The sequence below is a fragment of the Lactuca serriola genome, chromosome 8, assembly GCF_051521515.1.
Source record: "Lactuca serriola cultivar US96UC23 chromosome 8, Lser_US96UC23_V15, whole genome shotgun sequence".
Classification (NCBI taxonomy): domain Eukaryota; kingdom Viridiplantae; phylum Streptophyta; class Magnoliopsida; order Asterales; family Asteraceae; genus Lactuca; species Lactuca serriola.
This window is the reverse complement of record NC_136415.1, coordinates 44,327,339-44,340,826: the sequence shown is the minus strand read 5'-3', so window position 1 is coordinate 44,340,826 and position 13,488 is coordinate 44,327,339. Positions and strand designations below refer to the sequence as shown.

Here is a 13,488-nt window from a genome sequence, read left to right as displayed (position 1 = left end):
CTTTGCTGTGGGCGAATGGGCAAAATGTGGGATGTTGCATGAACTGAGGAAGAATCTGCCATTGCTTTGAAGAAAATGGAGGAGATGATGAATAGTGAAGAATTTCTGGCTCTCTGGAAATATAGGCGTGGTAAAGAGGTAAATGGTGGTTTACACGGCCTTTTATAGTGAGGGTAAAGGAGAGAGAAAAATCTTTCCAAATCTTCGATCGAAAAACGAAGGGTTTTTCGGAGTTGACTGACGCGTGACAGTTGGGGTAGCCGGTGATCACGCATGAGAGAGAGTGTCAGGCCCTAATTACACGCCTTCCCATCAGGCGCCGTTTGGAGATGAAACGGTTTCGATTCGCACGCTTTCCCTCTTGCACCGTTTGAAATCAAATCGATTGGACTCCCGCCTGAGTCATCATGTCGTCATCTTATCCCTTTAAATTGTAACGACATCTTTTAAAATTCTCCCACGTGGATTAAAATTCACCACAATCTTTTATAACAACCAAGCCAATTAAAACTCCTTGAAATTAATAGAACCAGAATTTTGGAAAATCAAAAAGATTTTCGTGCTAAGTGTGTAAAAGAAAAGAAATAAAACAACACTTTTGGGAAAATATGTGATGTCAATAAAGACACAAAACAAAGGATCCCGGGCACGAATCTCTTCCTTCAAAGTCAAGAGAGACCTTAAAGTGTTTGTGTGGTTTCCCGTTGAATAACGATCAGACACTTATTAAGAAGTGTTGAAAGGCTTCTTTTAATTAGGCTTAGTAGGGTGGCTTTCGTTTCGATTCAAAATTCCTAATCTTGATATAAGACAGAAATCGAACGAAGTACTTGTGAGACCGGTGTAGTCTGTTGAACAAGTAGGTTGGAGATAATTTGATTTGGCTAGGAAAATATATAAAATCTCAACAAAAATTAAAACTGGATCCCAAGGGAAGAAATATTATTGTTTTTAACACTTTCATAGGAATCACTCAAAAAGAAAAATAGAGATTTCATGTTGTACCTCCATGGAGAAGTCCGTCAATTCATCAGTGAAAGCTAGAACAAATTAATTGTTCACCGTCAATGCATCTTGGGTATTTGAATATTGGGTTTCACTTAGCACGTAGTGGCACGAAGCTAAAATCATAAACGCAGAAATTGTGCAACCATAAACCTCAGTGGTAATTTCTGAGAGTCTCAAGGGTTACACTTGTGAAGCGAATGTGATGGAGAAATGCTATGTAGATGGTGTAAAGAAGTCAAAGTTCCTCTGCTATAAAAAAATAGGACCAAGCAGAAAACTCATATCTCACGTGAGAAGAGAGTTAGGTAGCTCATGATTAGAATAAATATGAAAGCCTAATTAGGAAGACAAGATTTGTTTATACCAAGTCAGTAAGGCTTATTATTCAGAATCAGGTGAGGCTTTGGACACATACAACAACATGCTTCCAGGGACACTTAGCTAATGAAATGATATACCTACAAGTAGACAAAAAAATAAAAGCCAAAATAAAAAAATAAAAAAATGAAAATATTTTTGGAGTTTTTGAATTTACGAGAAAAAAATATTTTTGGAATTTTTGATAATATGAAAAAAAAAGACAATAAAAAAAATAAACACAAAAAAAAATTGGAACCGAACCCGAGCGTTCGGTCTATTTCGGTTGAGAAAAACTTTGGAACCGAACCCGAGCGTTCGGTCTATTTCAGGTGAGAAAAATTTTGGAGCCGAACCCGAACGTTCGGTTTATTTCGGTTGCCAAAGAAAATAGGTTTGGAAAAGAGAATAACTTTGACAATAAGATAAATAAATTTGGAAAAATTTTACAGAAGATCTACAACCAAGGAAACTACCTTTGAGTGATGAGCGAAAAGCAAATTATGCAATCGAACCCGAGCGTTCGGTTCATTTCGGTACATTAGCACAAGACCCGAACCCGAACGTTCGGTCTATTTCGCTTCTTACTTTTGATCTGGAGAGGTAATTTTTGGTACTGACTCCGATTCCATCATACATAGCCCTTGTAGTATTTTGTTAAAAGATGCTTCAGGAAGAGCTTTGGTGAAGATGTCAGCCAGTTGATCAGTGGTTCGAACAAAGTGTATTTCGACGTTCCCATCTTCCACATGATCCTTAATGAAGTGATACCTCAGTGCTATGTGCTTAGTCTTGGAGTGTTGCACTGGGTTATGACAGATCCTAATTGCACTTTCAGAATCGCAATATAGTGGGATCTTTTTCATATTGAGTCCATAGTTCCGGAGCTGGCTTTGGATCCAAATCACTTGAGATGTACAGGAGGCAGCTGCGATGTATTCTGCTTCAGCGGTAGACAGAGATACACAAGTCTGTTTCTTTGATTGCCAACTAACCAACTTCCCGTCAAGGAATTGGCAGCCTCCAGTGGTGCTTTTCCTGTCTAGTCCACAACCTCCAAGGTCTGCATCTGAGTAGGCTTGAACGAAGAAGCCTGAGTTGGATGGATACCATAAGCCTAGAGAGGTAGTTCGCTTGAGATACCGAAGTATGTTCTTCACTGCAAGCATGTGAGGTTCACGAGGATTCGCCTAAAATATAGCATAGTAACAAACATAAAACATTCTATTAGGCCTGCTAGCAGTAAGGTACATTAGAGAACCGATCATTTGGCGATATAGCGTAATATCGACGGCTGGCTTATCCAAGGATGGAGTGAGCTTGGTGCCGAACGCCATTGGAACTTTAACCTTTGAGTCTCCCATCATACCAAATTTAACAAGGAGAGTCTTTGTGTAAGCTTCCTGGTTAATAAAGATGCCTTCGGGTCCCTGTCTAATATTTAAACCAAGGAAAAAGTTAATCGGACCCATTGAGCTCATTTCAAATTTAGTCTCCATCAGCTTTCTGAATTCAGCCGTTAAGCTAGGATTCGTTGAGCCAAAGATGATATCATCGACATAGATTTGAACAATCATAAGGTGGTTACCTTCCTTCTTACGAAAGAAGGTTGGGTCAACCGAACCTTGTTTGAATTTGGACATCTTTAAAAACTCGGTTAGCGTTTCATACCAGGCCCTTGGTGCTTGTTTCAGTCCATATACCGCTTTGTTTAGAATATAACAGTGATTGGGGTATTTTTCATTGACAAATCCAGGAGGTTGCTCTACGTACACCGTTTCTTCGAGTTCTCCATTTAGAAATGCACACTTTACGTCCATTTGGTAGACCTCAAAGTTCTTGTGTGCAGCATACGCAAGAAATATTCGAATAGATTCTAGCCTAGACATAGGAGCAAAAGTTTCCTCATAGTCAATTCCTTCCTCCTGGCAGTATCCTTTCACCACTAGACGAGCTTTGTTTCTTATCACATTGCCTTCCTTGTCCATCTTATTTCTAAAGACCCATTTGAGACCAACGACCGAGGCATCTTGAGGAGTTGGAATGAGGCGCCAAACTTTACTTTTTTTGAATTCATTAAGTTCGTCTTGCATAGCTTGAACCCAATCAGAGTGATCAAGAGCAGTGTTAACTGTCTTTGGTTCAACTTTTGAGACGAAGGAGTTAAACATACAAAACTCTACTTTTGAAAATAAGGAAGTTTTCTTTGCCTTCAGTTGTGATCGGGTCAGGACCTTTTCAGAGACTTTACCAAAAACCTGTGAAACAGGATGATCTCTGGTCCATTTGACAAGAGGAGGGTAATTTGGATCATAGGATGGATCCAATTCAGCATTTACCAGCTCTTCTAGTTCAGATTGACTATCATCGTCATAAGACATATCTGCATTCTCCTCCTCAACATATAAGCTTTCAGGTGTATCTTGACTTTCCGGAGCTACAGGAGTTTCGGGTGGTGTTGAGCTTTCGGGTACAGCTGGGCTTTCGGGAGCAGCTGGAGAACAGTTCTCCCCCTCAACATGTGAGCCCGACTGTGATGAAGAAGGTGGATCCTCCCCCTCAACTGAAGCATCGTGCTGTGGAGGGTCGTTTAGACTTGATCCTCCTTCATTCATTTGGTTGGCAGCATCTTCGATGAGTTGCTTCAGATGGTCTACTTTGTTGTCTGCTGCACTAGCCTCCGAGAGAGTAGCCTTCTCTGGTTCATCGAATAACTCAACAAACTTCTCAAATAGGTTTGCAGTCGAGGCTGTGACTTGGCCTGTTTGAGAAAAAAAAATTCTCCAACTGTGTCTTCACTAGCCTTCAGCTTTTTGACATAGTTGTCATCAAAAGTCACATAATAAGTTTCTTCAATCTTCCTCGAACGCTTGTTCAAAACCCTGTATGCTTTCGAAGTGAGAGAATATCCCATAAATATCCCTTCATCGGCTTTTACGTCGAACTTGTTACGATATTCTTTAGAATTGAAGATGAAACACCGTGAGCCGAATACGTGGAAGAATTTTACGTTTGGCTTCCTGTTGTTGATGATCTCATAAGGAGTGAGATTAAAGCGTTTATTGAGATAGGACCTATTCTGCGTAAAACATGCTGCAGCAATAGCATCAGCCCAAAAATATAAAGGTAAGGAAGCAAAACTTAGCATGGTTCGGGCCGCCTCACACAAAGATCGGTTTCGTCTTTCAACAATTCTGTTTTGTTGAGGGGTGTAGGGAGCTGAGAAGTTGTGACTGGTTCCTTTTTTTGCCAAGAAGTCTTCAAATTCTTTATTTTTGAACTCCAGCCCATTATCACTTCTGATGTTGCGAACGACTTTCTTCAGCTGCACTTCAACTTGCTTGATAAACATCTTTAGCTTGAGAGTTGCCTCAGATTTGTGCTTCAGAAAGAACAACCATGTAAAACGTGAAAAGTCATCAACAATGACAAGAATATACTTGCTACCGCCGATGCTTTCGATAGATGATGGACCACACAAGTCAATGTGAATTAACTCTAATGGTTCAACAACTTTAGTGTTTACAATCGATGGGTGACTTGGACGACTCTGCTTCCTCATTTCACACGCAGCACATAAATGTTCTCGATCGAATTTGAGCAATGGAAGACCTCGAACATGACCACCGGTGACAAGTTTGTTGATATTACTAAAGTTGAGATGAGAGAGCCTTCGGTGCCACAACTAGCTTTCGTCAGATTGTGCTTTGGATAATAGGTAGATAGTTGGATTTCCTTTGATGGGTTTGAGATTCAGGGGAAACATTTCGCCTTTGCGCTCCGATTTGAGAATTACTCTTTTCGTTTTCTTCTCTATTATTTCTAAACCCTCATCGTCGAATGAGACTGTGACAACCCGATATTTCAACTCTTTGTAATGACCTAAAAGGTCAAGTATTGTAACCACTTTTGAGTAATAAAATTTAACTTTCATAATAAAATGTCTAAATAGTTCTATTTAAATTCCTTCTATGTTTAAATGTCTTTAAACCATGATCGTACGTAAAAAGAACGCCCAAATCCGACTTCGTATATTGAAGTTATGATTTTTCCAAGTTCAGCTTAGCAACAGACAGCTAAAAAATCGAATCGGAGATCGAGCGACTTTTGGCCGGAATGACCTAAACGAGAATCGAAGGTCTCGACAATGGTATTTCAGCGGTAAAAAGTCTGGCAAAAACCGACGTCAGATAAAGAAGTTATAAATTTTTGAAGAAATTCCTTAAACACGATGAGTTATAAAATAAATAATAAAAATAATTTCGGAATTTGCCAACGGAGTCTAAACAAAAGTTGTAGAGCGTAGTCTCACCTACGCGGGGATATAAAGACCATCGAAAACGGAGTTCGTATGAAGAAGATATGAATTTTTGAAGTTTATTAAATAAATTATATATTTATTTAATTCAAAAATCAAGCATTATCCGAAGAGGAGTCAGCGTCCTCATCCGAGGTACGCGCAGCGTACCCCTGTACGCCCTGCGTACCCGAGGGCCTTGGCCTCTGATCGTCCACGTCGCCCTATGCGAGGCTACCGACCCGTCCGACCCGCCCGTCCGACCGACCCGTCCGACCCGCCGTCCCATCCGACCCGCCAGACTGATCTGTCCCATCCGAAGCCGAGGCAGTTGAGGCTTCGGTCATGCATGACGTACGCATACGCACTGCGTACGAGCGTACGCCTCGCGTACGAGGCTTCTCAGACCCCCCTATAAATAGCATGCGAAGGCTTGTGAAAAAGAGGCTCATTTCTCTCCTTTCTCTCACGATATTACCTCGTTTTCCGTGCCCGTTCAAACCCGAAGCTCTGGTCTTTTTGTTCAAGTCCCGAGGGTCGATTTTACTCCCGAGATTCCCGAGAATCCCGAAAAAAATCCGTTTCCCGAGACGAAACTCTGCCCGGTTTTCCATCTCGCTATCTTCAAACTGTCAAGTGAGTTCATACTCCTTAATTTACCTTTTAAATGTTCTATAAATTCTTTTACATGCTTTCAAGGGGGGGGGGGATTACAAGTAAAACACACGAGTATTATCGTGTGTTACATAAAGAACTCTTTTATATGCTGTTATATATCCAAATCACATGCGATTTACAAACTTTATAAGGAACTTTCATATATATAACATATGTTAAAATAGCATTCTATCTTTTGAAATATAAATTGTCGTAATGCATGCATAAACTAAACTTTTCTTAGATTATATGTATACTTGTCTATCTTGGACTCTACACCAAAAATCTATGCTTTCATAACAAATGATTCCTTTTTTTCTAAGTATTTCTAAACAAACGAGACACACTTTTAGAAAACTATAATAGGTATAGTTTTACGAACAAATTTCTAACTCTTATGTACTAGAATCATGAATTTCAAGAAGTCACTTTCGTATACAAGAACAAACGTAACATTTTAACAAGTAGATCTGTTTTTATACCACGGTTTTGTGAGACACTAACTTCATGTACGTTTGAGTACACATTTCAAGTCCTGTATTATATACCAGAATCCCTTGGAGGGGGAGCATGTTGTTTGTGTGTAGATCTATACGGGCTTGACAACCCGCACCCTGACTGCTAGCTGCAGTCCACCGTTTGGGGTGACAAACGTCATAACATTCCAACGCCTGAAGAACGTTGTGTATAGGCATTCCGAGTCAATAGTATGGTTATAAAACTCACACGGGGTATTAAAAATGCATTGATTTACAAGGTTTTCAAACACATTGGTTATTTTACACTTACATACATTTTTAGAAACAAACATTGGTCTTGAGTGAAGGCTACTTTTATACTAGTAGAAAATATAGGATTTTCTAAACACAAACAAACAAAGACAAAACATTTCATTTCATACAAACATTGTCACTTAAATACTTATGAAACTCACCAGCTTAAATGCTGATCTACTCTTTCAAAATTTCTTGTATGTCCCAGGAAATCAGTAATTTCAGGTATTCATTTTCCTTTTCACTACAAGAAAAAAGGCCTTTTACGACGCGTAAACAACGGCACTCGGAGATTTATGTTACGAAAAAGAGTGTGACGTTAAAAAAGTGTTATCTCTTCAAAAAATTTAAGGATTTAGGTCACGCATTATTGCGTGCCCTTGAATTAGTGTCTAAAGAAAAAAATTAAAAACACGGAGGGTGCTTTATCTTAAACGTGCGTCGTCTATGGCTGTCGCTTTATAATTTTAATGAAACGCGCGTTTTAATAGCTAAGGGGGAAATGGAATCCATAAAAATCAAAACCCCCACCTGTTCGATCCTTTCTTAGCCATCGACCCTAATCTTTGAATTAGCAAGAAAGAAGCCTTAGGGATCGACTTCATCTTCACCCACCTCCAACGCCTCCAACCCTAGTCCTTCATCCAACACAACTCGGGCTTTCTCTGCATGAAAACCTCCAACTACATCCTCCACATGAAAAAAAACCCTAATTGGCGGCCACGTTTTGACATCAGGTATCCTTGGGATGAAAGCCTTCTATTGACATCAGGGTCCCATTGAGATCTTCTGTTAGGGACGATTGCTCATATTTAGTTCATACATCCCACCTAACCAAACCATTAGCATCGCAAAATAACCCTAATCTTCTGTTCGTTCATCTTGGCGGCTAGAGAGGGAATTGTTCAAGGTTTTTGTATGGGTCTGTCGGATTTATGAGTCACCGTCGAGGGAAGAGGGGGAAGAGGACCTCGAGACAAACTTTTCTCCAACCTAAGGTATCAATTCCTATTATTTTCTTCTCCTTCTTTTATATTTCCCCGCCAAGCACCATCTACCGCCATGGTTGTCTTTCTGATGCACATAACCTGTTTGATGAAATGTCAGAGATAAAAACTTGAAGTTAAAGTTAATATTTTAATCAATATGCAGGGTGAAGATGACGAATCAGTTAGAATAGATAAAATGGTACTCAAGTCGATTTTGATTTTGGGTAGAAAATAAAAAGATTTTATATTAGGAAATCACTATTTTTTCCTTTGTTTAGTCCTTCAACTGCGATCACAAGAAATTGGAATGATCAATTTCTGTTCCACATGTACGATCCTAAGCATGTTATCATTATAGTTCATCATAAAACCCATATAGGCTCTTGCAGCTCTTTTTAATACTGAATGTGTATTAATTTCTTGCCACCTTATTTAACTTTTGAAACCACCTTGATGCTAGTGTTCCTTGACCATCTATTACAGATGCATGAGTCTTATTTTTAAGTAATATTGTTTTTTTAAATTTCATGTTTTTTGCAGGTTGGTAATGATTTTTTGAATTCAACAAGACAAAATTTAAGATTGAGGGAGGATCATAAGGTATATTATGTATATCATTATTCAAGATGGCATGTTAGTTTTGTCCTATTTTATTCATAATTCTATATAGAATGCCTTTTCGTCGTCAATATTATATGTTTTAATTCTATCAAAATCTTACAATTTCTAAATTAAGGTACACAATAATTGTTGGTTGCTGGAACCTTTGTTATCTCCTGTCCATGCTTTTTCCCTCATTACAGCAGGAAAAAGTTTGTCTATTCTATGTTTTACTCATATATTTAATCATTTTATAGGTTATATTATGAGAGTTTTACCCATGGTTAGTTAACATTTTTGTTCTGTGATCTATTTGTTTAGTGAATGTAACTTATCTTCTTGTGATCTTTGGTACCACAGAGCAAATGCACGTCGGTTCTGTTCCACAAATTTTAATTTGCTCAGCAACAGAAGTCACACAATATTTACATTGGTAACTTTCTGAATTGGCTAAACTAATTCATTTTTTAGGTTAATTTTTTTTAACATTTTATTACTTTATCACCTTCTAATCAAACAATGATTTTCATATATCATTAAAAAGTGAAACAAAATAAAATGCTAGATAATTGTGGAGCCTGAACAACTAGTACTTAATCTAATAGAAGTTGATTCAGATATACTTAATGTCCATTGTGAGCAATCTTTGACCATCTATTTACATTATACTGTTAATCAAGTGATTTTTCATTTGTAACCATAAGTTTGCTGATGGATCATAGAATATAATTAGTGGTACATACCATAAGTTTGTTTGGCCAAGCTGTCGAGTGTTGCTACAGTCTTCTAAATATCATGCACAAGTTTATACTTTATATAAGTAGCATAAAATGGATAACTACATGCTAAAAATTATTATGCCCAGAAAAGAAGAAAAAAATGCTTACTCAATTTATAAATAAGTGACAGATGTGTAATATAAATAAAAGTTGTTTGGTTCATCTTCCGCAGGCTTTGGACACCAATTGATGGCGAGTTCGACGATTACATTGTCAATCCAAAGTCAAGCGGATATCAGGTAAAGATCTATCTCAGTATACTTTTTTGTATGCTGCTGATATTAGGTATACCTATTTCATATTTGTGTGAGTAATGCATGTTGTTTCCTTCTTTGGGCTCGACTATCAACCAGAGCTTTAATTCTGTGGAAAAATTGATTGCTAAAAAGAACGCAAAAGGCGCTGCTGTGCAAGGTTCTGGATGGGTGGTATGTTCCTTAATCTTTATTTTGTCATTTTGGTTTTTTCTTTCAACTTTTTTTTTGTTATTTTAAACTTATGATATATTTTGGTAGTGGCTTGCTGTTGACATAGAGTTGAAGAGGCTTGTGGTTGAAACCACATCAAACCAGGTAAGTTATCACTAGTTTTATTCAAACAAATTAGTATCCCTATTAAACTTCAGAATTCAAATTATTGAAATATGAATCTCTGTTGTAGGACCCACTGGTTACAAAAGGTCCAAGTTTGGTTCCTCTGCTTGGCATAGATGTTTCGGAGCATGCATTTAAACAAATTTCATTTTTGTATGGTATACAAATTGTACACATTTCAACTTATATATGTGTTTTTGTACAATTTGCAGTATAAAAATGTCAGGCCCGATTACTTAAAGAACATTTGGAAGGTGATCAACTGGAAATATGCAAGTGAGGTATATGAGAAAGAGTGCCCTTAAAAGAGTTGCAGGTTTGTTAAGATTTAAAGGATGCAATAAAGAAACCCTATTTTACCCTTGGGATAAGAACATACTGTGTATGAAACCAGTTTTCCTGTTACACATTGGATTTTTCTGATTAGAATCCATTGAATCATTGAGTTTCAGTCAATAACTAACATTCCTTTGTGCAGATGAAGCTTATGATTTCTGTTTAAGAGCTGTTCAAATACTACCTATACATTCTCTCTCTCTCTCTCTCTCTCTCTCTCTCTCTCTAATAACTTTGTGAAGAATTGTACTTAAAACACGATTTTTTGTGCAGCTTCCAGAATTTATGATGGGTCTCGCAAATCTTGCTTTACTTTCTGGTGAACGTTCATCTTTAAAGGTACTTGTTATATGCAAAGAAAAGGGTCATAGTCTTGCATCAGATCCCACATCCATATTTACACTTACATACCCTCATTTGTCACAGGTTTTGGGACCCATAAGCCAGGCCTTGCATCATGCACCCCAGGATTTGGATGGCTTACCAACTGTATGCATATTACATGTACTCCGCCTTGCAAATTTGGATTCTGCTGGTAAGTTTATTATTTATTTATTTATTTATGTATTTTCCAATGTATTTTTCATAAAAATCTTGTGAAATATGTTTCCCGATCCGGCCATTTTAATCATTTTTTTGTCAAAGAATTTGTACACTAAATAGCACATAGGGGGAGGGAGGAGGGTGTTAAAATGATTATACGATGAAACATAAATTTTGTAAACTAAAATTTAATAATAATAATTTATCGTGTTAAAAAAAGGTTGTAAAAGTATTTATGATTCAAAGTAATATAATTTTTGATAATTATTTAAAGATAAAAAAAGTAATTAAATTAATTGAAATCTGATCCTTATGATTGAAAGTAATATAATTTTTGCTAAAAATTACATAAATGCTCCCTCTGTTAACCAATTTACAAAACAACTCATGTCTTAATAAATTAATTGAAATCTGATCCTTATGTTATTCAATTGACATAACAGCCCCTGTGTAACTAAATTTTCAAATCAGTACATTTGTTTTAAAAAATTACATAATGGCCCATGTGTTAATAAAATTTAATGAAATTTGGTCCCTTTGTATAAATCAAAGTCTAAAGAAGTAATCACAGTGATTTTTTTTTTGCATTTTTTTATAATAATTTTTGTAATGTTGATTACATTCAATACAGTTTTAACAGAAACTTTAAGTTTTTCATTTAAACATTATGTTCAAAAAGTTTTAAAAAAAACTGTTACAACCGAAAAGTATGATTTAGATTTATGAAATCACCATTACATCAATTATGCTAAAAAATTCAAGGATACCTAACATTATTTCTTTAAAGGGAAAAGGACAAATATGCCTTTTTCTTTATACTTTATGAGAAAACAAAAACAAATGAAACAAAAAACAGATACCACACTTCTGTTGTATGCTATCTCCTTCTCACGAAATAGATACCATAGAAAACAGATACTATGTATACATAATGAAAGTAAGATGATATATGAAACTCAAATCTTAAAAAAAAAAGTAGTAGAAGGAGAAGAAGATTCGTAACAGAAGGAGAATGAAATGAAATAAACTATAAACTGAAACTATGGATAGGTAAATGAAACTAGTTGCTAATTCTTGCGTTTAAACTTTTAATATTGTGTTTTTTTCTTTGTTTAAAATTTGTTAAGTGTTTTTTTAATAGATTGTAGCCTCGGAATCCATACGAGACACTGGAGCAGTTGCAAGTTCTCGGGCTGCTGAAATTGGGCTTGATATTCTAGCACAAACAATCCAGGTGTCACCTAGTTATTAAAGTTATATTTGTAAACATGTATATAAATACAAGGGCATTTTGGTCATTATACCCCCATAAAAGTTTTTAAAAAAGATAGGTAACTATTTGTTGCGCTTAATTTATGGATTGATAACATTAAAAAAAATCACATCTCATAGTATTTTCAAATATACATTTCTCCTTTTGTCTTACAATTTTTATATTGAATGTTCAAGATGATTTAGATAACATAACTCGTTTTCTAATACTAGCAAGAGAACCTATAATCCAAGGAATTGACAAGCCCCATAAGGTAACAAAAAAGATAATTTATTTTATTGTATTTTAAATCAAATTATCAAATCATATATAAACTACCCAAACAATATTCAAATTTTATTTTATCGCCTCAATTTTGCAGACGAGCATTGTGTTTACATTAGAAGAAGACCCGAGGGTCTTGTTCAATGGTTTAGCTGTGTTTGCTCTAAGGGAGATCAACTTATCAAAAGTAAGTTATTTTTTTCACCCTTTTACTTAATATTTTTGTGATTGAATGAAAGTCTTAATGAAAGTAATTGACAACCCTTTTTCTGTAAATGATGTTGTGATTGTGGGAGAGGTGTTTTGTTTTTCTCTGTTGCTAGGTAACCTTCTCAACAACATCATTCTACTTAAGCAGGTGATTAATCAAAGATTAAGTGATATTTTTAATCATGTTTGGCATTCCTTTCCAGTAAGAAACAGAGTTGTATGATTATTTGTTAGTTTTATAGGAATGTATAACACATATTAACAATGTATTATTTTTGTTTAACATTGGAATGATTCTTTGTATGACATTACAATTTGTGCAATTTATTTTATATTATGCAATGGATTGTATTTTTTGTATATGGTATTTTATTTCTATTATAAGAAATTAAATGAAAATTTAATTTAAAAATTACTAAATATATAAATTTATTTTTTTTTAAACATTTAAATTTACGATACGCAAAAATGTATGTCATCTTCATTTATGACATGACCTTTCTTGACAGGGGCTTTCTTGATACGCATTGCGTGTCATTAACACGCGCGTCGTAAGGTTACGACACGCGAATGCGTGTCGTCTTCCTTTATGACAGGGCCTTCCTTGATACGCATTGCGTGTCGTAACTGCGCGTCGTAAATGCGCGTCGTAAATGCGCGTCGTAATTGCGCGTCGTCTATAGACGACGCGCAAAAGCGCGTCGTCTCTCTTTATGACAGGGCCTTCCTTGACACGCATTTACGCGTCGTCTAAGCGTTTTACGACGCGCAATGAGCGTCGTAAAAGGCCTTTTTTCTTGTAGTGTTTG

At 36.3% G+C, this 13,488-nt stretch overlaps 1 protein-coding gene and 1 long non-coding RNA gene across 2 annotated transcripts; both read left to right on the top strand.

Moving 5' to 3' along the window:
- Positions 1 to 8,154: 8,154 nt before the first annotated feature.
- LOC145066853 (uncharacterized) lies at positions 8,155 to 10,186 on the top strand (the record flags this gene model as incomplete). Its single annotated transcript, XM_079014108.1, has 8 exons — positions 8,155 to 8,160; positions 8,245 to 8,280; positions 8,622 to 8,681; positions 9,247 to 9,316; positions 9,611 to 9,699; positions 9,814 to 9,888; positions 9,976 to 10,032; positions 10,121 to 10,186. Coding segments are annotated over exons 1-8 (459 nt in total), but the record flags the coding sequence as incomplete, so codon positions are not given.
- A 73-nt stretch (positions 10,187 to 10,259) lies between these two features.
- On the top strand, positions 10,260 to 12,264 carry LOC145069407 (uncharacterized). Its single transcript, XR_013689487.1, has 3 exons — positions 10,260 to 10,728; positions 10,816 to 10,924; positions 12,074 to 12,264. It is a non-coding gene; the product is annotated as an uncharacterized LOC145069407 (long non-coding RNA).
- The last annotated feature ends 1,224 nt before the right edge of the window (positions 12,265 to 13,488 follow it).